Below are 25,124 nucleotides of genomic sequence, written 5' to 3' on the forward strand. Positions count from 1 at the left end.
CTTCTTTGGGAAAATGTCTATGCAGATCATCTGCCCATTTTTTAATTGGATTGTTTGGGGTTTTTTACTGTTGAGTTGTAGAATTTCTTTATATATTTTGATAACTACATCTATTGGATATATTTTTAGAAATATCTTCTTATATTCAGTAGGTTTCCTTTTCATTTTGTTGATGGTTTCCTTAGCTGGGCAAAAGCTTTTTATTTTTGTGTAGCCCAAACAGTTTATTTTTGTTTTTGTTTTCTTGCCTGAGAAGACATAGCTAGAAAAACACTGCAATGGCCAATCTCAAACACATTACTATCTATATTTACTTCTAGGAGTTTTATGGCTTCATGTCTCACATTTAGGTCTTTAATTCATTTTAGGTTAATTTTTGTATATGGTGTAAGTGGTCCAGTTTCATTCTTTTGTATGTAGCTGTCCAGTTTCCCAGCACCATTTACTGAAGAGACTACCTTTTCCCCAATGTGTATTCTTCCCTACTTTGTCATAGATTAATTGACCATATTTGAATCCCTTCACTTTTAATTAATCTACATCATTTTTTTAAATGAGCTTTTGTAGTCAAAATGTAGTTAGCTCTTATCTTTCATCCAATCTGACAACCTCTGACTTCCAAAAGGAATACATATGCTGCTTATATTTAATGTAATTATTTTATCATTATAACTAAATTAGCAACTTTATTATTTTTCAGTTTGTGTCCTCTGCATTTATTATACTTTGTGTTCTTTACCACCACCCTACTATCATTTCTGCCTTCACCATCTGTTTTTCTTTGTCTTCTAGTGGATTATTTCAATATTATAATATTTTTATGCTCAATTTTAGTGTATCTATTTTCCTTTACTTATATCTGTTTAGTGTTCACTCTAGGGATAATAATATGCACACCTCAGTTTAACACTCTACATAGAGTTTGTTAGCATTTCAAATAAAATGTGGACATCTTAAAGCTATGGACTTCTACACTCCCAACTTTATGGTATACTTACCATATTTGTTACATCTACATACTTTAAACCCACCAAAGGGATGTTCAAAAATCTGCTTTAAGAGTCCTGTGTACAGTAAAAATCTTTAGAAAAGAAGGTCATTCCATTATATTTACTCTGATATTTATGACTTCAGTCGTTCTTTCTTTATTCCTACTGATAAAATACTCCTCTGTCATTTTTTTTTCAGCTGGAAAATCTGCTTTGCATTTCTTTTAAAGTAGATCTTCCAGTGATGAATTCTATAGTTTTTCTTCATTTGAGAATGTCTTTATTTTATCTTAATTCCTGAAGGATATTTTCAAAGGATATAGAATTTAGAGTTACTTAGTTTTAGCATTTTAAAAATGAATCTCTACATTCTGGCTTCCATACTGATGGGAAAACTACAGTCTCTACAGAAGATGTAGAGACTACCATCTCTTCTAAGCAGAGACTTTGGTGGCTACAGATGAGAAAGAATTCATATGTTACAGAATGAGCTTAGGAAAGCTTCTATAATTGTTTGCTAGGGCTGCCAAAACAAAGCACCACACATCTGGTGACTTAAACAACATAAATTTATCTTCTAATGATTTTGGAAGCTAGCAGTCTCAGATAAAATCACATTACATAGCTTGAGGACATACCTTAATTTCTGATGTTGAAACAAAAGTCAAAAAATAATATATATTCTTAGCATAAATATAAGTACTGCTAAAAAATACTCTCATGATATTTTATTTAAGTCTCTGTTCTATGAAATGGAGCACTTGTAGCTCAGAGGAAAGAAGAATTTATTCAAATTCCCAAATACTTGATACTTAAATAATTGCACATGTTCAGTGTTGAGTCATTTAGTTGACATATATTTATTAAGTGTTTGCTCTGTGCTGGAGATCCACAAAGGACTAAGACACTAGTAACTGTTTCCTCAAGAAACTTAGTGTTTAGCTATGAAAATAAATCAATAGTGTGAGTGGGGTGGGGGCAAGTGTGGGGGGGGGATTTTCTGTAAGAGAAGGCTTCCCAGAAAAGAGACCTCCACTCAGTCTGCTCAATCTGGAAGAATAAGTAGTAGGAGGACAGCCAAAAAAAAAAAAAAAAAAAAAAAAGTCATGAAATAGGCAGAGGGAGCCAGGTTTATAAAGATACCCAAGAATAAGATGACACTGTGTTGCTGAACTACCAAGCAGTTTGTTCTGGCCAGAGTCTGGGTATTCTTGGAGGACTGTGAAGGAGGAAGTTGGGCTGGTGTGCAAGAGCAGGATCACGAGAGCTTAGAAATTTGAAATCATAAGAATTTATAAGAAATTTGAATCTTGGGCACCTGTGTGGCTCAGTTGGTTAAGCGACTGCCTTCGGCTCAGGTCATGATCCTGGAGTTCTGGGATCGAGTCCCACATGGAGCTCCCTGCTCAGCAGGGTGTCTGCTTCTCCCTCTGACCCTCTTCCCTCTCGTGCTCTCTGTCTCTCATTCTCTCTTTCTCAAATAAATAAATAAAATCTTTAAAAATTTTTTGAATTTTATTCTGATTTAATTTTATAAGAGTTATTGATAGATTTTAACAAGTAGAGGCTGGTCATATTTATATGTTAGGAAGTATAATCTGGTGGACAGTACATAGTACTGGATAGTAGAGTTGAACAGATCAAAACCAGAATTTTTAAAAATCCAGGGGAAAAATACATACTTAAATGAAATCACAGTTGGATAAATAATAGTGATAAATAAGAGGAAACAATTTGAAAAATGTAAGGCCATGCCCTCACCACTACTTTTTAACTAAATTAATACAGGGGTAGGAAAAGGGGAGAATGATTTAAGAATGACTCCTAGGCTACTGAGTGAGACCAGATGTCAATAATTTAAAAAGAGAATATAGGCAAGGGAACAGATTTGAAAGAAAACTGGAATTTACTTCTAAGTATGCTGATGTTGAGTTTCTCTGGAAAATATTTGCTCACTCAGCTCATAAACCTGTTCTCCTTGCTTGCCTCTATCACAGAGGCCGAATCCAAATACGCAGCTTTATTGGTCTGCTTAGCAACCAAGGTACCCATGTGACAATCATCTAGCCAATAGCATGGCCAAAAACATTGCCCTTTCTCATTTTTGCCTTCCTCCTGCCCTGGATGTGAGATGTATAGAACCTCAACAGTCATTTTAAGAATATAAGCATGAAGGAAATACCAAGGAAATCCCTTAGTCCTTGACTTGAACAGTACCAAAGTTGAAGAATCTACATCATAACTGTCCATCTCCTCTTGTTTTCTTAAGTCACCTAAGAAAACTCTTCTCTTTTCTTGCATCCAAATGCATTCCTAATGCTGGGGTAAGATTTCTTATGGTGATGTCTGGAAAAGGTTGAGTTGGCTCTGCCTACATGTCTCAGATGCACCCTGATCATCACCATCAGTACTGCATGAGACTGATACCACTCTAGTCAGCTGACACTCTGTCCCAGAGCACTCACTGCCAAGTGCAATAATTAACATGAGAGCAGGACGCATGGTTCCCAAATCCTAGTTTGGTTCTTCTTTTTTTTATTTTAAGAGCAAGAGAGTGCAGGCATGCATGCAGGGGCAGGGTCGGGGGGGGGTCAGAGGGAGAGGGAGAAAAAGAGGGAGCGAGAGCAGGCTCCATGACCCTGAGATCATGACCTGAGCCAAAATCAAGAGTCCAGTGCTTAATTGACTGAGCCACCCGAGGCACCCCAAATCCTAGTTCAATTCTTAAACCTGAGGTTAGCCGGCTTCACAAAAAGTGTCCTGAGAACCTTTTTTAAAATGTGCGCCCCAGCCTCAGTGATTCCCATCTAGCAGTCTGGGGTAAAGCTCAGAATCAATCACTTCTCTTTTTGATTCTGGTGATTGACTAGGGTTAGTCTATCATTACAGCCTCTGAACTTGACTGGAGAGAATCATTTGGACATTTAATGTTATATAATATTACCATCTCTCACATCCCTACCATTTACAAAATGCAACTCCAACCAATGTCAATCCTATGTATTCCGTTACACTCTACTCTTTTTCTCCATTATTAATCCTCATGCTGCTTTGTCTTCCTCTCAAAAGTGTAAATATGCCATCAACCCTCATTCTGTTTGAAAAACAAAAAACAAAACTCCCTGCACCCTCAACTTCAAAGAACTTACTGTGTGACCTTACCTGGACATTGGCTTTTTCCAAAAAGAAACTACTTCTCTGCACTTCTCCAGAGGGATGACATCCTTTCCCAATGCCCCCATAAACACAAGGCCTAAAATTAAAGTCACCATTCTTCTAAATCCCTGATGTTGATTCATTTATTCTTCTGTGTGTAGAAACGTCTTGGCTAATGACATCCAACTTACTGCCCTGGGTCATCCATGCATCCATATTCATGGAAGACTTCAGTTTGGGATTTCAAAATCTTCTCTAGTCCCAAACCTTGTAATGTTGTATAAATTTAATATCCATGGGAAAGGCCTAGCCAATAACTTTGCTTTAAAATTCATGCCTTTTCTTCAGTAAACTTTATTTCCACACCACCTCAAAAACAATATGGCTGTAACATTATCTGGAACTATCATCTTAGAAATTATAGACACGAATATTTTTTCCGTTTGACCATGACCTTTCATTAAAGGTCCAACTTTTTGTGCTCTCACTCCTGTGACTATTGCTTTTTCACTTCTATAGTGATCTTATAGAGCTCTTTTAAGTGCTCACTAAAAATCTGGCATTTGTCTTTGGAATATTTATTATGGTCCATCTACATTGGCCTTGGTCCCAGTAGATGGATCATGGGTAATTAAGGAAATAGCTTTGGTCCCCAGGTCCAAAGATGGAGAGAAACTTCATCTGTGAAATGATAGCAGAGTCCTATTACAGGCGATGTCAAGTCCCAAGCACAACCCCAGCATGCTCCTGTGACATTTGTAATGCACAGTTTCAGTGGCAGAGGCCAGGTCCTAATTTTCCTTACAGTTAGGAAAAGTCCAGCCAATAGCTGATTTCATTCCTCATTTTCTTTTGGGGGTGATTAGCTAGACTGAGCAATACATAGGACTAGCTGGGGATCATTTTGTTTGGCAGATCTCAGTTTCTGCAGAAACTATAAAATGAGATATATAAAGATCCTGCTGAAGTGATCATAGTTAGGGACTAGCTGCCCCATTACAAATCAAGCTGAAGCTGGCCGCGCTCTGGACCCAAGGAATACCATGCCGGGTAACAGAAGAGAGAACACGAGGAGAGACTGAAAGGCAGAACAGACGTAGTTGCGTCTGCTTTGCCTGCGGTCAACAGTACATTCTCTCCTGATCTATTGCTTCCCTTCCGATAAATCCTATAAATGTTACCTTCTGTTAGTGAAAAGGCATTGAGGTTTATACTTCTAGGAAATGGGTGGAGCTTACAGTCTGCTCCCTTGAAGTTCTCCATTTCAATTTATCTATATTTCAATTTATCATATCATATCATGATTTCTCATCTAAAATATACTGAGAACTGAAAATATAAAAATGAAAGAAATCTTTTCGTGTTCCAGTGTGGAAGGAGCTGTCAGCAGCTCCTATAAAACTCTACCATGGTCTAAGTGGCAAGAGACACATTCCTATAAATCTCTTATCATACCAGCACAAGTGCTACTTAGAATCAAAGCATAGTACAGGCATCCTTTATCAAGATTCCTTGGTCTCCTTTAGGTAGATCAACTCATCTCTTCTGTTCTTGAAACATAATTGACCACAACTACCAAATCTTTGTAGCAAAATAGAACTTAGAATCCTCTTTACAAAATAGCTATCTTTATTATGCTATATCATAACATTTAAAAAGGAAAAAATCTATCAACTATCTATAATCATATATATGATTCTTGCATGATCATTAGACTAAATTAATTTATCCTGACCAATTGATAATTTGAACATTAAACTTTTCTGTTGAGAACAATATGCATGGTGAATTGAATAGAATTCAGTTAATATAATCAAAGGACCAATATGGATAACTTTTTAGATCTGCTATATGTGGCTTATTGATTTAGCCTTTTCAGTCTAAACAGAAAATAGATTATAACTAATATGTCTCTCCACTTGTGTCTTTCAGTGGAAGAGTCAAATCAATTCCCCAAGGAGATAATTTCAAGCCTAGAGAAGCCAGTTTTCACCTAGTCTCCTAAAGGGCAAGGAGTTCTCTTGGTGAGATTTACCTAGCCAGTGTAAACATTGCTACAGTGTTTCAAATCTGAGACTAAATGATCACTTCAGCTCTTTAGAGCATCAGACTCAGTAAAAAAAATAGCCTATTTTCACTTCTGGCATAAACCTAGACATTGTTATACAGTGGAAAATCACCCACTTCAAAACATCAGGCAAAAAAAAAAAAAAAGAAGAAAGAAAGAAAGAAAGAAAGAAAGAAAGAAAGAGCATTATACAACGCTTTCATTTCGTTCAAAGAATGAAAGTCATTACACAATGTTTAAAATGCACCGAATTTATATACAGAATAAGGATCAAAATGAGAAAAAGTTCTTACCATTTGCAGGCAAGCAGCCTGAACTGAAAGATATATCATCAATAGCTATGACTTCATCCTGTTCAGGAGTTGAAATTATTTGACCTTGAAAAACAACCTGCACAAGAAAAACAAAACAAAAGCACAAAGCAAGAAATATCACTGTCTCACAGTCTTATAGCACATAGCCTACAAATAAAAAACATGTCACTTCCTAGAAACACTTTGGTGACCATGCCAATTCCAAGTGGGAAGAGATCCACGCATACACTCTCAAGGACAAGAAAATATAGTCATCTCTGTATCTCAAATGTCTACCATAGGTTATGTAACATGTTTGTGAAATGAAGCAATATTCATCTGGTTTTTGCCATCTAATCATCTCTGGTTCATATGTGTTCATACTATTTAGTATTTACTAGCTCTTGGACCAGCTCCATCTTGATCTCTGGTTCTTGGTATTTTGCAATTGTGCCCTATTTCCACCTCTGGTTCTCTAAATTTTGTTCACAGACTTGCCTTGGATATCCATGTGCTATATCCTTCTGTGCATTTTCTGCCATTATCTAAACAAAACTTGGGGCAATGACTAGAAATGATTGTGCAGTGACTTATTATTAAAATGAGTGAATGTGAAGGGTATTTGTGTGGCTCAGTCGGTTAAGCATCCGACTCTTGATTTTAACTCAGGTCATGATCTCTGGGTCCTGGGATTGAATCCTGCATTGGGCTCTGTGCTCAGTGAGGAGTCTGCTTGAGACTCCCCTCTCTCTCCTTCTCCCTCTGCCCCTCGTCCCACTCCCACTCGCTCTCACTCACTCACTCTCTCTCTCTCTAATAAATAAATAAATCTTTAAAAAATGAGTGAATGTGATATTGTGATGTAAATCCAGCCCAAGCCTGCACCAAGAGAAAATACTCTGGTATAATAAATCTGAGAAACTTAGGAAGAAACTACTCTCAAATTTCATAGTTACTTAAATCAACAGAAAACTGGTGCATTGGTGGAGTATTATCCCACCCTCGCTAATGAATACCAGTGATGTTTGAGGCTTAATTCATAGATGTATTAAACTGTGTGCATTATTCAGTCTTGCTTATACTATAAACATTTTATTATTTCAAAATGTCAGCACTGATTTTTAGCTTGACAACTGATCTGCATACAGTAGACCCTAGCAGATCATTTTTGTCATAACACATTCTCTTTACAACATGATGTACTGATATATTTCCTTTCAGACCAGATGCCATCTACTAGACTATTAAAAATATGAGGTGACACATCCACAACCTATTGAGTAATATGTCAACATGTAGCCCTAAGAGAGTCATCTTTTCTTCACATAAAACAGAATTATCATGTGACTACTTGTAAAGCAGGACCATGTTGGAAAAGGCCTATCAAAGACTGCTGTGTAGACAAAATAATCCACTTGGCATCTGAAAAGATGAGCTCTGGTTACACATTTGAAATAGAAAGTTTTGAGGAAAAATAGAAATACGATTGGAAGAGTACTTGGCAAACAGTAGTAACCAACTCCAAATGTTTTTACTACAGATTGTGTGATCTCTGGTAGAGACTAGCTCTTTCTGGGAATACATACATGAAAGCCGATTAAATGTGACTAATCTCAAGAGTAAACCACATCTAGAAGACAGTAGTTACAGAGTCTAGTCTCAAGGTTTATTTGTAGCACCCAGCAGATAAACTTTTACAAAATCCCTTTACAGTGTATTAGTAACAGAATCATGAATAAAATGGGAGAGTTTTACATGCATACTGATTGATTACTTTCTCAGTATTTTATTTCACTACTTTTCCCAGAATTTTCTGTAAACCTAACTACTTAGTTTACAGTTTTCATCATTCTTTTTACAGTTTCTAAAAATGTAGTTTGTAGATTCCATTTAGTAATAAAATTAGTGGGTATCTTTTGCTATTTAACATTTTAATATTACTTCTGATACTAACATAGTTTGGGTTATTAGAGTTGGGCTACTCTTTTTTTTTTTAAGTACGCTCCACGTCCAGCATAGAGCCTTACATGAGGCCTGAACTCAGTACCCCAAAATCAAGACCTGAATGAGATCAAGAGTAAGATGCTTAACTGACTGAGACACCCAGGTACCCCAATTTGGGCTACTCTTAGTCATGGAATAATCTTATGTTTGTACAGATGTAAGATTCAATGAATGACTTTAGCTGTATGAATATAATAGTTAACCTGCAAATATTCTGCATCCCTTTTGTGACCTAACTTACATTTAAAATTGTCTTTGCAATTCTGCTCTGCTGTTCAATAAAGAGCTGTTTCAGAGGGGAAAGAAAAGACTGTTAAATAGAGATGATTTTATCTGAGGGCAGAGAGCACAGTGGCTAACGTATGTGTTTGGAAAAAGACTGCTTAGGTTCAGATCCCAGCTATACCACTTAAGAGCAACAGGACCTTAGAGAAGTTATTTAACATCTCTGTACCTCACTTGTCTTCTTTGTAAAAAGGTACTGATAAAAATAATAAGCTATTGGGGCACTTGGGTGACTCAGTTGGTTAAGCGTTCGCCTTCGGCTCAGGTCGGGTCAATCTTGGGATTGATCCCCACGTCTGTCCTTTGGGCTCCCTGCTCAGCAGGGAGTCTACTTCTCCTTCTCCCTCTACCCCTCCCCTACCAGTTCATGCTCTCTCACAAGTGAGCTCCCTCTCTCTCCAATAAATAAATAAAATATTTAAGATAATAAGTTATTACCTATATGATAAGATTTATGCAAGGATAAATGAGTTATTACATGTATATCAGCACTTGATATATTGTTAGTATTAAAAAAGTGTTACCTAATTTTCGTAACACAGAGTTATCATAAAGTATTTAAGCTATTGTATGAATAGCGTGTTTATAGTTAAAAAAAAATCTATTCTCTACAGATTAACATCTTATCCTTCTTGAAAGCCTTTTCACCTGTTTTTGCTGAACTAAGAGCACACCAGTGGTAACCATATTTAAAGAGAGAAGCAGAAATTAAGGGTGAACTAATCAGCAGTCTCTTACTCCTTTCTCCACACTCTCTTCTCAAACCCACTGATCTTCAGGGTTTCAACTGTTACACTGAAACACAAATTTATATCACAAACGTCAACTGCCTTTCTGAGCTTTCCACCAGTATCTCCACAGCCTGCTGGACATTTTTACCCAATGACACAAAGTCACTTCTAAGTCACAATATTTTTTCCCCTCACACTGGAGCTGTCCCATGACTCCCATTCTCTGACAATGGCACCAGAAGACTGCCACTTTTCAATGCTCCAAACTCCAAAACGGCTTGCAGAATCACGTTTTCTTCTAGCCCCACATCCAATCCATCAAGACTTGTGAAGCCCTCTCTTTTTTCTATTCCTATTCCCGCTCCTGTATCTTCATTCCTGATCTAATGAAAAGGCTTTTAAATGACCTTCTCACCTTCAGTCCTCTCCATCGGAGTTTGCAATATGTATATTTTGTTTGAGTCAATTAAATTACACATTAACTCAGTGTAACTGAATGAAAGTTAGTGTGAAAATTGGCTGCCATTTGAGCCCACTGGTTCAGCAAGAGGAAATGTTTTTCTTAAGGAGAACGCTATTTCTCTAAATGTAGGGAAAGTTACCAATGGGTCTGGGTAGCTATAAAACTTAAGACCCATCAGACATAACACAATACTCAAGTTAAATATATTTAAACAGACTTTCCAGAGATTTTGGTTGGGATCCTGAAAAAAAAAAAAGGGTGGGTTGAACTAGCTCAAGAAAGTGGAATCTCAAGATGAATTTTTTTTAAAAGCCAGGTCTAGGGTCAGAAGCCATGTTTTTGTATGGTATGGTAGTTGTATTTCTAAGAAAAGTGAGGTCTAGCATTCTTTGTTTTCCCCAAAACTTTGGCAAATATGTTTTTCCAAACATCCACCTCATTTTAAATGTATCAGGGGAAATAAAGCAAAGAGTAGCAAACTAGCAAATAAAATAAACCCCGATAATAGTGTTAGGAATTTGGCAACATCACAGAAGTCAGGTATGGGCTACACTGATCCAAGAGTAAATAACAGACAAATTGCTTTCACCCCCAAACATTTTAAGAGAAGATGGCCTCTGAGGGAGGCAAGGGGTCAGCACTCAAGTGCTTTAAGATTTAAATCTTCAATGAAATTTTGGCAGTAGCCAAATAATGGACATGGACTCACTTGGATGACACTAATAACTGCATGAACAGAACCTCTTGTAGTTGTATTTACTGTATTAAAGTTTTCTTAATCAGTAGTTTGCATTCGATATTATTTCTCAAGCAAACGTGTGAAATTCAAAAAGATGAGTGTAATTTTTCACCATCATGTGTTCACAGAGCAAATATTCTTGACTTACAAGGGAAAATGACTCTGATTATGATTTAGAAAAGTTTGAGAATAGAATTTTTTAAGTTAATGTTTTGTATTTTATTTTTATGAATAACTTATCTTTCATCCGTGTTAATACAATCTATTGTTTCTGAACACAAGGCTGCTAAGAACTCTTCAGCAGGTCGAAATGGAATGTCAACGAAATGACAAGTAGGTAATAGCATATTAAAAATGCTCCAGTATCTTTTTAAAATTCAGGCACTGACTTCTCATTTACTTTGAGAATCCAAATATTGGACGTGAAAACCACAGTCAGTGATATACTTAGTAATACAGTATTCATTCCTTCCTATCCATAAAACCAATACATAACGCCTTCAAGAACAAAGAAAAGGAGAGTGAGGGAAGGTTTTACTTGCATCTGAGACTAAATGTCTGCTATATGTGTAGCCTGGTTTATTCTCTGCTTCTGCAAATATTTTAGGACAATAGCAAAATGAATTACTTAAGTCTACAATTTTGAGAAATGCAGTTGCAGTTAATCAGCAGAATAATGTGTAATAATGTTGTTTTATCCAACACAGCAGGCAAAAGAATATTTAATGAGTCACCTGCAACATATTGGGCCAAATCTAGAAGTTGGATTTTTTCCATCTATATTTTATAAATCCTTATAATGCTTTAACATGATAAAAAAATGATCACAGCTCAGTGAGTAAATCATTGAGATGTGAAATCAAACTACACTGGGTTCTAATCTGGATGGAATTTAATAGATTAGTCCACTCTCTGAAGCTCTTAATCCTCATGAGAACAGTGGGGTGAATTACAGTTCTGATTCAGAAGACTGCCATGCCGGGCCAATAAAATAATATATACAAAGGACTAAATGCAGTGCCTTACATATAGTAAGTGCTCAGTAAATCCTAGATGTTATTACTCCTTCAACATCTTCAGAACTTTCTTAAATGCTGCTATCTTTGTTGACTAGATGCATAAACACCATTTCTTGCCATGTTGCAGTATTCCCTCAGAAATGAATGGGCTTCAGTTTTACTAAGGCATGGACCTCGTACTTTACAGATAAAGTAAAGTACATGACAACAGCCAGATCCAGAGGCTTCCTCAGAAACCCATCCTAAGCCAGGGTCCAGCTGAAACTAAAATCTCCTATGTGGATATTTCTAAAGGAAGCATAAATGGCTTTAAAACTGTCCGAAGGCAGCATGGAGGGGAAATTGCAGAAAACGGAGTAATTCTCGGAGGCTTGTAAACCGATGAGGCAGCAGCTATTGTCTGTGGAGACACTGATTACAAAATGCCCTCAAATAAGCCTCTTGCTAAAACTTTTCAGGTCGAAGCTACGAGAGGATGGTGGGCAGTATGACAAGCATAGTGCATCTCTGTGGCCCAGCTAAACAAAAGCATGTGAACAGCTGCTCTCTTGCTGACGGGACAGAACGAAAACATACCTGCAATCTTAAAAGACTGGTGTAGCCAAAGGATCCCAAGAGAGTCATACGCTTTCCTAAGTTTTACAAAGCCTCTAAGGTAGAGGCGCTGTTTTCATATCAGCAATAAAGTATTTTGGCAAACAAGTTAATATACTGCACATGCATCTGCTTTTGCTGGAGCCACTGCCGCATTTTAAAGCACCCAAGTGAATAACCTCGCTGCCTCAGTGACAGCTCAACAGTCCTGGAGGTGATATATTTGGGAGTTTTAAGTTTTATATTAGCTGCTGCACATATTTAATCATCAGCCCCTGCAATGTGCCATTTGGGAATGGATGTCTGGGAAAAACAAGGAAGTTGTTTTAAAAGGTTTAACACACAAGACTCAGCAGGTTCCAGCTCTACCCAACGTCCAAGTCTCCATCCAGCTACCTGCCAGTAAAGACCTTGACCTTAAGTTGGAGACAGAGATGAGAACGCACAAAGCTTGGCAAAGATAGGTTAGGTAGGATTCTTTTACCATCGATTCTGAAGCAGAGTCGAAAAAGATGTGTAAATGCTGACAAAGTTTATACACAAACTCCCATTTCAGTCATTAAAGTTTATGTGAGCATATGGACAGAATGGACTTCAGCAAGTCCATCGTCAGCATCCAGTCACTGTGACTCAATCCCCTCAAAAGCACTCTTGGCTCTGTTTTGTTCTTCTTGTGTTTTGTTTTGTTTTGCTTTGTTATTGAGAGAAGACAGAGAGACATGGGGAGAAAGAAGAGAAGTGTTAAGAAATAAACTAGGGGCGCCTGGGTGGTTCAGTGGGTTGAGCATCTGCCTTCAACTTAGGTCATGATCTCAAGGTCCTGGGATCAAGTCCCGCATCATTGGATTTCCTGCTCAGTGGGGAGCCTGCTTCTTCCTCTCCTTTTGCCCTTCCCCCCTCCACTCATGCTCTCCCTCCACTCATGCTCTCTCTCTTTTTCTCTTTCAAATAAATAATAAATAAAATCTTTTTAAAAAAGAAATAAACTAGAAACTTCTCTAGCAGTTAATGACACTTGAATATCCTCTACAAATTAGATGCATTATTGGTGCTCAAAGTTCTAAGTCTGCGCACATACACACACACACACACACACACACACACACACACTCCAAATCCAGGAACACATAGTCTCTCTCCCACAGGCCTATCATTAATCTTCCCCCTTACAAACTATCTATCAGATAAGGGGTTAATATCCAAAATATATAAGAAGCTCATACAACTCAATAGTGGGGAAAAAAACGCACAAATAAAATAGAGATCATTCCAAAGATAGACATCATTCCAAAGAAGACATACAAATAGCCAACAGGTACATGAAAAGATACTCAACAACACTGATCATCAGGGAAATGCAAATCAAAAGTATAATGATATTATCACCTCACACCGGTCAGAGTGGCTATTATCAAAAAGAGAAGAGATAATTTGTTTGGAAGGATGTGGAGAAAAGGGAACCTTTGTTCACTGTTGGTGGGAATGTAAACTGGTACAGCCATTATGAAAAACAGTATGGCAGTTCTTCAAACAACTAAAAATAGAACTACCATATGATTCAGCAATCCCACTTCTGGGTATATAACGAATAGAAATGAGATCACTACCTCAAAGAGACATCTGTGTTCTCATATTTATTGAAACATTATTTACAATAGCCAAGACATAAATAACCCAAGTGTCCATCAATAGATGAATGGATAAAGAAAATGTGGTATACATATATACAAATTCAGCCAAGAAAGGAAAGAAATCTTATCCCTTATGATAGCATGGCTGGAACTTTGAGGGTACTATGCTAAGTGAGAAAAGTCACAGAAAGATAAATACTCTATGATTCACTTATATGTGGAATCTATAAAAGCCAAATTCACAGAAACAGAGTAATTTTTAGTTGCCAGAGTCTGCATGGTGGGGGAAATGGGGAAATGTTGGTCAAAGGGTACAAACTTCCAGCTATAAAATGAATAAATTCTGAGTATCTATAAGCAGCATGGGGAATATAGCTAATAATACTGTATTACATACTTGCAAGTTGCTAAGAGAGTAGATCTTAAATGTCTTTACTGCATGATAAAAACTGTAATTATGTGATGTGATGGATATGTTAACTAACTTTATTGTGGTAATCATTCCACAATGTACATGCATCAAATCATCACATTACATAGCTTAAACTTACACGTATATCAATTATAGCTCAACAAAGCTGATAGAAAATTCTTTACATGTACTAGGAACATTCCCTGAGTCCCACCTGGTGCATTCTGAGTGCTCCAAGTGAGTCTTTGTTAAATAAATTAATCAATCATTCACAGGAAGACTTAAATGCCTGATGACTTAAGATACCCTGCCACTCCCCTCTCTACACACACACACACCAATATATTTAACTTCAATGGAGTGCAAAGCTTCAAATGACAGAATTATGTTTCCAACCATACAGTTCCTCTAAAGTCCTATCATCTAGGTGTCATTTAACCATCTATGAAGTGACTTTCTCTGATCCTCTTTGGATCCCCATTTAGTTTATAAAAGCCTGAAATTTCAAACTACAGTGAATTTATGACAGACCAATTAAGAAAATGTACCATTCTTATAGTTTATAATTCAATTTTATAATAGAAATCCTGCTTATTCTCCCATCCTTCCTCTTACCACTCAAAATAACTGAAGTTAAAATTCAATCCAATTCAATCCCTATAGTTAAGCAAGTGCTAAGTCCAACCATCACATAGCACATGATTTTCTGCTATGTATCAAAATTATAAAATTGATTATTATACTATTCAAATAATAGATGATAAAAGAAACCTGCTTTAGCCGAGTTGGCTAAATTGGCCTGCAAACCAGGTTTAAAAAAGCAAATGCATTCAGAATAAAATGCTTTAAGATCCTGTTTTTAATGGGAAATTTTTCTTGGCTCTCCCAAATGTAAAAATATGCAATCCATTACCAAGAACTCCTGTAATAATCATTAGATTATAATTTCCACTATACATAAGTTTTATTAGGCTGAATAAATAAGTTTGTCTTTTATAGGCTTGCATGGGCTTTCATTCTCAAAGTTATTTTGGAAAATAAAGGCTGTACTGAATAATTTGAGTTTAGCCATGAAATGAATATGACAATTATTCTACTTCAACAGCATTTGGAATTAGTATTTAGGTCAAATAGTCTAATTCCTCATTTCCCAATATAACCCTGTTCTCTCAAAAGCATGAGAAAAGTCTGGAAGATAAGCAATTCTCAAGAATAAGAAATAAAAGAAAGAGGAGATTGGAATAGTAAGAGAAATAGAAAAAGAAGGGGATTTAAGAAATTAAGAAGATAATTAGAAAGATAGAGTTTACTGATATATAAATATATGTGAATATATATCAGCTTTAGTTTTTGTACATAAATTTAAAACCTTCTTTTAAAGGTGTCTTTTAGGGTGACTGGACATCCCAATTCCCTGAGATTGTTTGGTTTCAGTGCTTGAAAGTCCTGGCAAATCCCTCAGTTCTCAAGCAACTGGGAGAGTGGTCATCCTACTTTTAATTCATCTGTTCTTAATGATATAGGAAAGGCGTTAGGGTTCGAAGCCAGACAGCCAAGAAAGAATTCTTGAGATGTCTTTGGTGGAAAAAGGCAGTTTTATTAAAGCATGGGGACAAGACCCATGGGCAGAAAGGGCTGCACTGGGGTCATGAGGAATGGCCCATTATATACTTTCAAGTTGGGAGGGGGTTAGGGATAGTGTAAGTCTCTAAGGAATTTTGGAAGCATGGTTCTAGGACCTTGAGAGGGCTAGCTATCGTTGGGAAAATGTCATTTACTACTGTCTAATAAAACCTGAGTCATGAGACCCTTCAGATGTATATCGGTGGGTCATATGCTTGGGGGATGATTGCCAACATGTATCTTGGGGGTAGAGATAAAGGAAGTTTCCAAAGGAATTTTTATATGTTAAAGTAGACTTAAAGGGTCCCAGGGGTTGGGCTAAGATTGTCTTTTGTCCTTAACAAAGTATTAACATCGAGGCAGCTGAGTCCCTAGAGGAATGTCACTCTGCCTGTTTCAAGGACTTGTCAATGGGCTGTAGGTAGTAAGGAAATTTAATAATTTTTCTTCTGCCTTTGTTTCCCACATCAGTTAAGGACTGATATGGTTAGAAAATACAACACACATACTTGAAATTTCTGGTTGCTCTGGATGTTCATGACCTTTCTCTCCCACTGATTCTGGAGCCCAGCTGTGTTTTGCCATAAATGCTGAATGGGTCCAACACATGTGGTTTGAAGGCCAGCCATTAATTTGCCACTCACTTGGCTGGAGAAGTAATAAAATGCAATCTGCGAAAAATAAGTAATGTCCGAACAATTATAAAACAGAAGTTCCCAAATGTGAAAAGTATTTAAAATGCTGTATGTTTTCAAATACCTGACAAGCATGTTGGTTATTCGTCGGAAGAAAAACTCTGCTTCTTAAGTCTGAGGAAGTAGAACCCACTTTGGAGACCAGTGAGAGGAAGTGGGCTGTTGGCAACAAGAGTCCACACGTTACAGTCAGAGCAATCTTTGGTACACTTGTTTAGTACACCAGGCAATCATAATTCAGGCCCATAGCCACATTAGGTCAATATATTTCTGTTTCAAGAATGAAACATTTAACCACACCATTCGCTTTGTCTGACTGATCGTTTTACGTCATTACATTCCCCAGCGAAATAGCTCATTGTGATTATACTCCCTATAATACTATTATGGGCTGCAGTCCATGACCCATTTTATCTCCTGTAACATAGAAAGTTATAGCCCTGCAAAGAGGGTATCCAGGGAAAACACTGTACTGGGATAGCCCACCAAAATAAATGAAAAACTCAAAGGAGATCATTGTTTGCTGTGATTTACTCCAGAAAGAATACGATCAAAGAGTCCCAGCTTTCCCTGGGATCATGGAAAACGATGCAGAGCCCTGATGCTCTCCCACATGTTGCAGTGCAGATTCTGCCAGGGAACCATTACTGTTTAAGAAGGCTAGAACATAAATGTGGACCATTTCCTGGGCTTTCATAAATTTCCTGCAATGCTTGACATGGTTACAGCATATAATTAGGGAACCACTGTGTTCTACTACTATACTGGGTGTTTTGCTATTTGTCAAAAGGAATGAAAAAATGATGCTGTTGTTGATTATGATAACCTACCTACCAAGTTATTCTATGGTCATTTAAAGCTGGGTTGGATATCAAATTTAATTGTCATATCATTGACAGAATCAATAGTAAAATTATGAAACCTAAGAAACCTCTTCTTCCCTACACCTATTCCAAAATTGTATTCTAATTAAGTAGAAAATACTGGCATTAATGATTGCTATATTAAATATGGTCAGAGGCATAATTGAAATCCCTGCAATAACAGAAGACCGTTCTGAGAATGTACTCCCTGGAATAATTATATAAACATAATTTAGATGAAGAGCTGGTATTACAGTAATACAGTGGACAATCATTAGTTTGCTCTTGCTTCATGTTCAGAAGGTAACACAAATGCTAAGCAAATGAATAATCAAATAAACATGAGTTATTATATTTACTATATAGTATATATTATTACTTAAATAAGTGTTATTGTAATAGTATTACTAGCAATACAAATGAATAGTATTCAGCTGGGTGACTCAGTCAGTTAAGCATCAGACTCTTGAGTTCAACTCAGGTCATGATCTCAGGGTCGTGAGATGAAAGCCGCTCATGAACCACAAGCTCAGTGTGGAGTCTTCTTGAGGTTCTCTCTCTCCTTCTCCTTCTACCCCTTCCCCCACTTGCACTCTAAATAAATAAATAATAAATAAATAAATAAATAAATAAATATCTTTTTTAAAAAGGTAAAGTTTTTTTTTTTAAAGATTTTATTTATTTATTTGAAACAGAGAGAGAGCACAAGCAGGGGGAACTGTAGGCAGAGGGAGAGGGAGAAGCAGGCTCCCCGCTGAGCAGGGAGCCCGATGTGGGGCTTGATCCTAGGGTCCTGGGATCATGACCTGAGCCGAAGGCAGATGCTTAACAACTGAGCCACCCAGGCGCCCAAAGGTGAGGTTTTAAATTCAGAAACAGCTTGAGATCTTTTGAATTTGTCTAGGAATAAACTTTCTTTTTATGGGCAAAAACAAAGCAGTGTTCAAAATGCACCCAATACGGCCATCTGATTTCTACCTTTAATTCCACCTTAGTGGCAATAAGAAACATTTTTTTAAATGCATGCTCAATTTTACCTTGCTCCCTATAGTGTGAGTATAGAATTTCTTTAATTCACTGATGAAGATGTTCCTTAGAGAAAAATACTCTTATGGAAAACTCTCCTTTGTGTTCAGAAACACTTTAGTCATCATGTCTATAAGTTTAAAAGAAAGAAGCACATCCTTGGCAGTGTAAGTTTTTCCCACATGTTCATTCCTTCATCCTATGCCCCCTCCTACTGCTGCTTCTAACCACTGAGAAGAGACTTAAAAAGCTGGTGACCAAAAATAGACCCAGTGTTTTCTGCACACACCCCTCTTACCCCTGAAGTAGCCTATGAACAATCATATCACCCACATATATGCAAACATCACTGTCACCATTGTAAGTTTCCTATTAATCTCTACCATATTCATCTCAGTTTGTTTATATGGTTCATAAATTCCCATTTTATGCCTGCATCCATAAAAGCAAGAGCAGAGCATATCATTAAAACATATTTCAAATAATCTCATGGTAAAGTGTTAACTATCAAAATGACAAAATAAGAACAAGCAGTATGATTTTATTGATACTGTTAATGTTTATATTAAAGGTCTTCCAAAGAATATATTTTTCTCAGTTGCTGGGTAAGCATTGGAATAACATCCCAACATAAACCAAGTTTGATGACCCAAAAAAAATGAAGTATATAAAATATGAAAGCAACAAAAACCATGAATCAAGTCTGGAGGGCTAAATCCAACAACTTTGGCAGTGAATTCCACCAGCCTTGATCCTCAAGAAAGATAAGGTAGAATTTTCAGTCTCACTGTCTTCAACTATTGACAGGCAGCCTTGCATTTCCTCCATTTCCAAGTTTTAAGTGATTAATAGGAATGAGTGTGAGCAAAAGAAACATAAATCCTATTTCATGTTACGGAACAACCAACTGGCTCAAAGAAACTTAAAAAATTTGAGTATTTTGAGTGAAATAATATCAGTCCTCGAGAACATTTCTCCAAAAATCAGGCTGCAGGAATGGATCATCATGACAAGGTCCAAGGCCTGAGGCAAAGGTGAAAATGTCAAAACTTTTCAAAAGGCAAAAGTGTGTTCACCTATGGCTAAGTTCAGATAACAGAGAGGAAATAATAGTCTTCAATATAAACTTTTTCAGGGGGCGGAGCAAGATGGCAGAGGAGTAGGAGACCTGGGTTTTGTCTGCTCTCAGGAATTCAGCTGAATAGGGATCAAACCATTCTGAACACCTACGAACTCAACAGGAGATCGAAGAGAAGAATAGCAACAACTGAACTGAAAAGCAACCACTTTCTGGAAGGTAGGACGTGCAGAGAAGGGAATCCGAGGGGATATTCGGGAGGATAGACGGCGGGGGAGGGGGCCTCCGCCGGCCGCTTCTGGCAAGTGCTAGAGCCGCGGAGCACAAAATCGGAACTTTGAGAAGTCGGCTCCGCTGAGGGACGTCGCTCCAGTGACTAAGCGGGGGGTGAAACCCTCGCGGGACAGTGTGGTCTCAGGACCCTCGGGGTCACAGAAAGACCAGGGGTGCCTGCGTGCGCCAGAGCTCCCAGGTATCAGAGCAGGGAAGCCAGCTGCAGAGACGGAGCCGAGGCGCGGGCTCTCAGCTCGGGGTTGCCATAAACTGTGATCTGCGGCCCAGTCGGGCCACTGCGCCTCCATCAGGGACCCAACAAGCGGCAGATCCAGGGAGACTCCCCTTCCTCCCCCGGGAGGAGCGGCGCGGGAGCGCACCACAGGGATCTGCTGGGTTTGGAGACTCCACACGGGGTCAGGTGCCAGACATAGAAACGCTCGGTCACAGGCCTGGTGAGCACGGAGTGTGGCCGGAGACGGGGAGACGGGAGTGACTGCTTTCTCTGGGGGCGCACTGAGGAGCGGGGCCCCGAGTTCTCATCTCCTCCGGGCGGAGATTGGGAGGCCACCATTTTCACCCTGGTCCTCCAAAGCTGTACGGAGAGCTTGCAGGGAACAAAAGCTCCTGAGAGCAAACCAGAGCAGTTTGCTTAACCCGGACCAACAAGGGTGGTGGGGCAATTCCGCCTCCGGCAAAGACATTTGGGAACCAGGGCAACAAGCCCCTCCCCCAGATGATCAGCACAAACAGCCAGCAAGCCAAGACCAAGTTTACGGATCAAGGAGAACGGGAGAACTCCAGCGCTAGGGGAATACTGCATATAGAATTCATGGCTTTTTTACCATGATTCATTAGTTTTTCAAGTTAATTTTTTAACTGTTTTTTTTTTTAATTTTTCTTTTTCCCTTTTTCAACCAACATCTTATCGATCCCTTTTTAAAAAAAAACATTTTTTATTTTTCATTTTTAGAGTCATATTTTATCCCTTCATAGTAGTTACCCTTATTGTTGGCATATATATATAAGTTGTTCTCTCTTTAAAATTTTGAGATACAGTCTCTCCTAACAGATCAAAGTATACCCTAAATCACTAGTGTATGGCTTTGTTCTAGTCTCCTGCCTGATCACATTCTCTCCCTTTTATTTTTTCATCTTTTTTTTTAAATCTTCTTTCTTTTTTCAAACAACTTATTATCTTATCAATTCCTTTTATAAAATCTTTTATAATTTTCATCTTTACAGTCATCTGCCATCCCTTCATTGTATCAACCCTTATTTTGTAAATATATAAGTCTTTCTTCCTTTAAAATTTTAGGAGGCCCTTTTTTCTAACAAACCAAAATACAACCAAAATCTAGTGTGTGGCACTGATCTATGCACTAGCCTGATCATATTTGATCATATTCTGGGTTTTTTTTGTATTGCTCTGTTTTTGTTTTTATCTTTTTCTTTCTGTTTTTTTCTTTTTTCTCTTTCTTTTTTCTTTCTTTCCCTTTCTTTTCCCCTGGTTTCAGGTCTTTTGTGATTTGTACAGAGTATGTTTCCTGGGGACGTTGTTAACCTGTTAGCATTTTGTTCTTTCATTCATCTATTCTCCTCTGGACAAAATGACAAGATGGAAAAAATCACCTCAGCAAAAAGAACAAGAGGTAGTACCGTCTGCCAGGGACCTACTTAATACGGACATTAGTACGATGTTGGACCTAGAGTTCAGAATCATGACTTTAAAGATACTAGCTGGGATTGAAAAAAGCATGGAGGTTATTAGAGAAACACTTTCTGGAGAAATAAAAGAACTAAAATCTAACCAAATCAAAATCAAAAAGGCTATTAATGAGGTACAATCAAAAATGGGGGCACTAACTGCAGGATAAATGAGACAGGAGAATCAGTGATATAGAAGACCAAATGATGGAAAATAAAGAGGTTGAGAAAAAGAGAGAGAAACAACTACAAGATCACGAGGGCAGAATTCGAGAGATAAGCGATACCATAAGATGAAACAACATTAGAATAATTGGGATCCCAGAAGAAGAAGAAAGAGAGAGAGGGGCAGAAGGTATATTGAAGCAAATAATAGCAGAGAACTTCCCTAATGTGAGGAAGGAAACAGGCATCAAAATCCAGGAGGCACAGAGAACCCCTCTCAAAATCAATAATAGGTCAACACCCCGACATCTAAGAGTAAAACTTACGAGTCTCAGAGACAAAGAGAAAATCCTGAAAGCAGCTCGGGAGAAGATATATGTAACTACAATGGTAGAAACATTAGATTGGCAACAGACCTATCCACAGAGACCTGGCAGGCCAGAAAGGACTGGCATGATATCTTCAGAGCACTAAACGAGAAAAATCTGCAGCCAAGAATACTATATCCAGCTAGGCTGTGATTGAAAATAGAAGGAGAGATGAAAAGCTTCCAGGACAAACAAAAACTAAAGGAATTTGCAAACACAAAACCAGCCCTCCAAGAAATATTGAAAGGGGTCCTCTAAGCAAAGAGAGAGCCTAAAAGCAGCATAGATCAGAAAGGAACACAGACAATATACAGTAACAGTCACCTTACAGGCAATACAATGGCACTAAATTCATACCTTTCAATAGTTACCCTGAATGTAAATGGGCTAAATGCCCTAATCAAAAGACACAGGCTATCAGATTGGATTAAAAAACAAGACCCAGCGATATGCTGTCTGCAAGAGACTCATTTTAGACCCAAGGACACCCCCAGATTGAAAGTGAGGGGGTGGAAAACCATTTACCATGCTAATGGAAACCAAAAGAAAGCTGGGGTGGCAATCCTTCTATCAGACAAATTAGATTTTAAAACAAAGACTTTAATAAGAGATGAAGGACACTATATCCTACTTAAAGGGTCTATCCAACAAGAAGATCAAACAATTTTAAATATCTATGCCCCTAATATGGGAGCAGCCAATTATATAAGGCAATTAATAAAAAAAGCAAAGAAACACATTGACAGCAATACAATAATAGTGGGGGACTTTAACACCCCCCTGACTGAAATGGACAGATCATGTAAGCAAAAGATCAACAAGGAAATAAAGAGTTTAAATGACACACTGGACCAAATGGACTTCACAGACATATTCAGAACAAAATACTAGCCAACAGGATCTAACAGTACATTAAAGAGATTATTCACCATGACCAACTGGGATCTATCCCTGGGCTCCAAGGTTGGTTCGATATCCGCAATGGAATACACATTCTTCTCTGGTGCCCATGGAACATTCTCCAGAATTGATCCCATCCTAGGTCACAAATCAGGTCTCAACTGGTACCAAAAGACTCGGATTATTCCTTGCATATTTTCAGACCACAATGCTTTGAAACTCGAACTCAATCACAAGAGGAATATCGGAAGGAACTCAAATACATGGAGGCTAAAGAGCATCCTACTAAAGAATGAATGGGCCAACCAGGAAATTAAGAAGAATTAAAAAAATTCATGGAAACCAATGAAAATGAAAACACAACTGTTCAAAATCTTTGGGATACAGCAAAGGCAGTCCTGAGAGGAAAGTATATAGCAATACAAGCCTTTCTCAAGAAACAGAAAAGGTCTCAAATACACAACCTAACCCTACACCTAAGGGAGCTGGAGAAAGAACAGCAAATAAAGCCTACACCCAAGAGGAGAAGAGAAAAAATAAAAATCAGAGCAGAAATCAATGAAATAGAAACCAAAAGAACAGTAGAACAGATCAACGAAACTAGGAGCTGGTTCTTTGAAAGAATTAACAAGATTGATAAACCCCTGGCCAGACATATCAAAAAGAAAAGAGATATGACCCAAATCAACAAAATCATGAATGAAAGAGGAGAGATCACAACCAACACCAAAGAAATACAAACAATTTTAAGAACATATTAAGAGCAACCATATGCCAGCAAATTAGATAACCTGGAAGAAATGGGTGCATTCCTAGAGATGTATCAACTACCAAAATTGAACCAGGAAGAAATAGAAAACCTGAACAGACCTATAACCACTAAGGAAATTGAAGCCCTCATCAAAAATCTCCCCACAAACAAAAGCCCAGGGCCAGATGGCTTCCCAGGGGAATTCTATCAGACATTTAAAGAAGAATTAATACCTATTCTCCTGAAACTGTTCCAAAAAATAGAAATGGAAGGAAACTTCCAAACTCATTTTATGAGGCCACCATTACCTTGATCACAAAACCAGACAAAGACCCCATCAAAAAGGAGAATTACAGACCAATATCCTTGATGAACATGGATGCAAAAATTCTCACCAAAATACTAGCCAACAGGATCTAACAGTACATTAAAGAGATTATTCACCATGACCAACTGGGATTTATCCCTGGGCTCCAAGGTTGGTTCGATATCCGCAAATCAATCAACGTGATACAATACATTAACAATAGATGCCGAAAAAGCATTTGACAAAGTACAGCATCCTTTCTTGATCAAAACTCTTCAGAGTATAGGGATAGCGGGTACATACCTCAATATCATAAAAGCCATCTATGAAAAACCTACAGCGAATATCATTCTCAAAGGGGAAAAGCTGAGAGCTTTTCCCCTAAGGTCGGGAACGCAGCAGGGATGTCCACTGTCACCACTGCTATTCAACATAGTATTAGAAGTCCTAGCCACAGCAATCAGACAACAAAAAGAAATCAAAGGCATCCAAATCGGCAAAGAAGAAGTCAAACTCTCACTCTTTGCAGATGATATGCTACTGTATGTGGAAAACCCAAAAGACTCCACCCCAAAACTGCTAGAACTCATACAGGAATTCAGTAAAGTAGCAGGATATAAAATCAATGCACAGATATCAGTGGCATTCCTATACACCAACAACAAGACAGAAGAGAGACAAATCAAGGAGTCGATCCCATTTACAATTGCACCCAAAACCATAAGATACCTAGGAATAAATTTAACCAAAGAGGCAAAGGATCTGTACTCAGAAAACTATAAAATACTCATGAAAGAAATTGAAGAAGACACAAAGAAATGGAAAAATGTTCCATGCTCATGGATTGGAAGAACAAACATTGTGAAGATGTCAATGCTACCTAGAGCAATCTACACATTCAATGCAATCCCCATCAAAATACCATCCACTTTTTTCAAAGAAATGGAACAAATAATCCTAAAAGTTGTATGGAACCAGAAGAGA

At 37.8% G+C, this 25,124-nt stretch overlaps 1 protein-coding gene across 1 annotated transcript in view; it reads right to left on the bottom strand.

Moving 5' to 3' along the window:
- MALRD1 (MAM and LDL receptor class A domain containing 1) overlaps nt 1-25,124 on the bottom strand; it is a gene marked incomplete at its 5' end in the record, with an annotated part of 844,763 nt that overhangs the window by 760,989 nt on the left and 58,650 nt on the right. The window contains 3 exons of the mRNA XM_073885547.1: nt 6,507-6,603; nt 16,517-16,678; nt 16,767-16,861. Coding sequence (XP_073741648.1) covers nt 6,507-6,603; nt 16,517-16,678; nt 16,767-16,861 — 354 coding nt within the window. The remainder of the gene's footprint in view (nt 1-6,506; nt 6,604-16,516; nt 16,679-16,766; nt 16,862-25,124) is intronic.

This window comes from Callorhinus ursinus, unplaced genomic scaffold, assembly GCF_003265705.2.
Source record: "Callorhinus ursinus isolate GAN/ISIS: 27379988/994484 unplaced genomic scaffold, GSC_fseal_2.0 scaffold63, whole genome shotgun sequence".
NCBI lineage: Eukaryota > Metazoa > Chordata > Mammalia > Carnivora > Otariidae > Callorhinus > Callorhinus ursinus.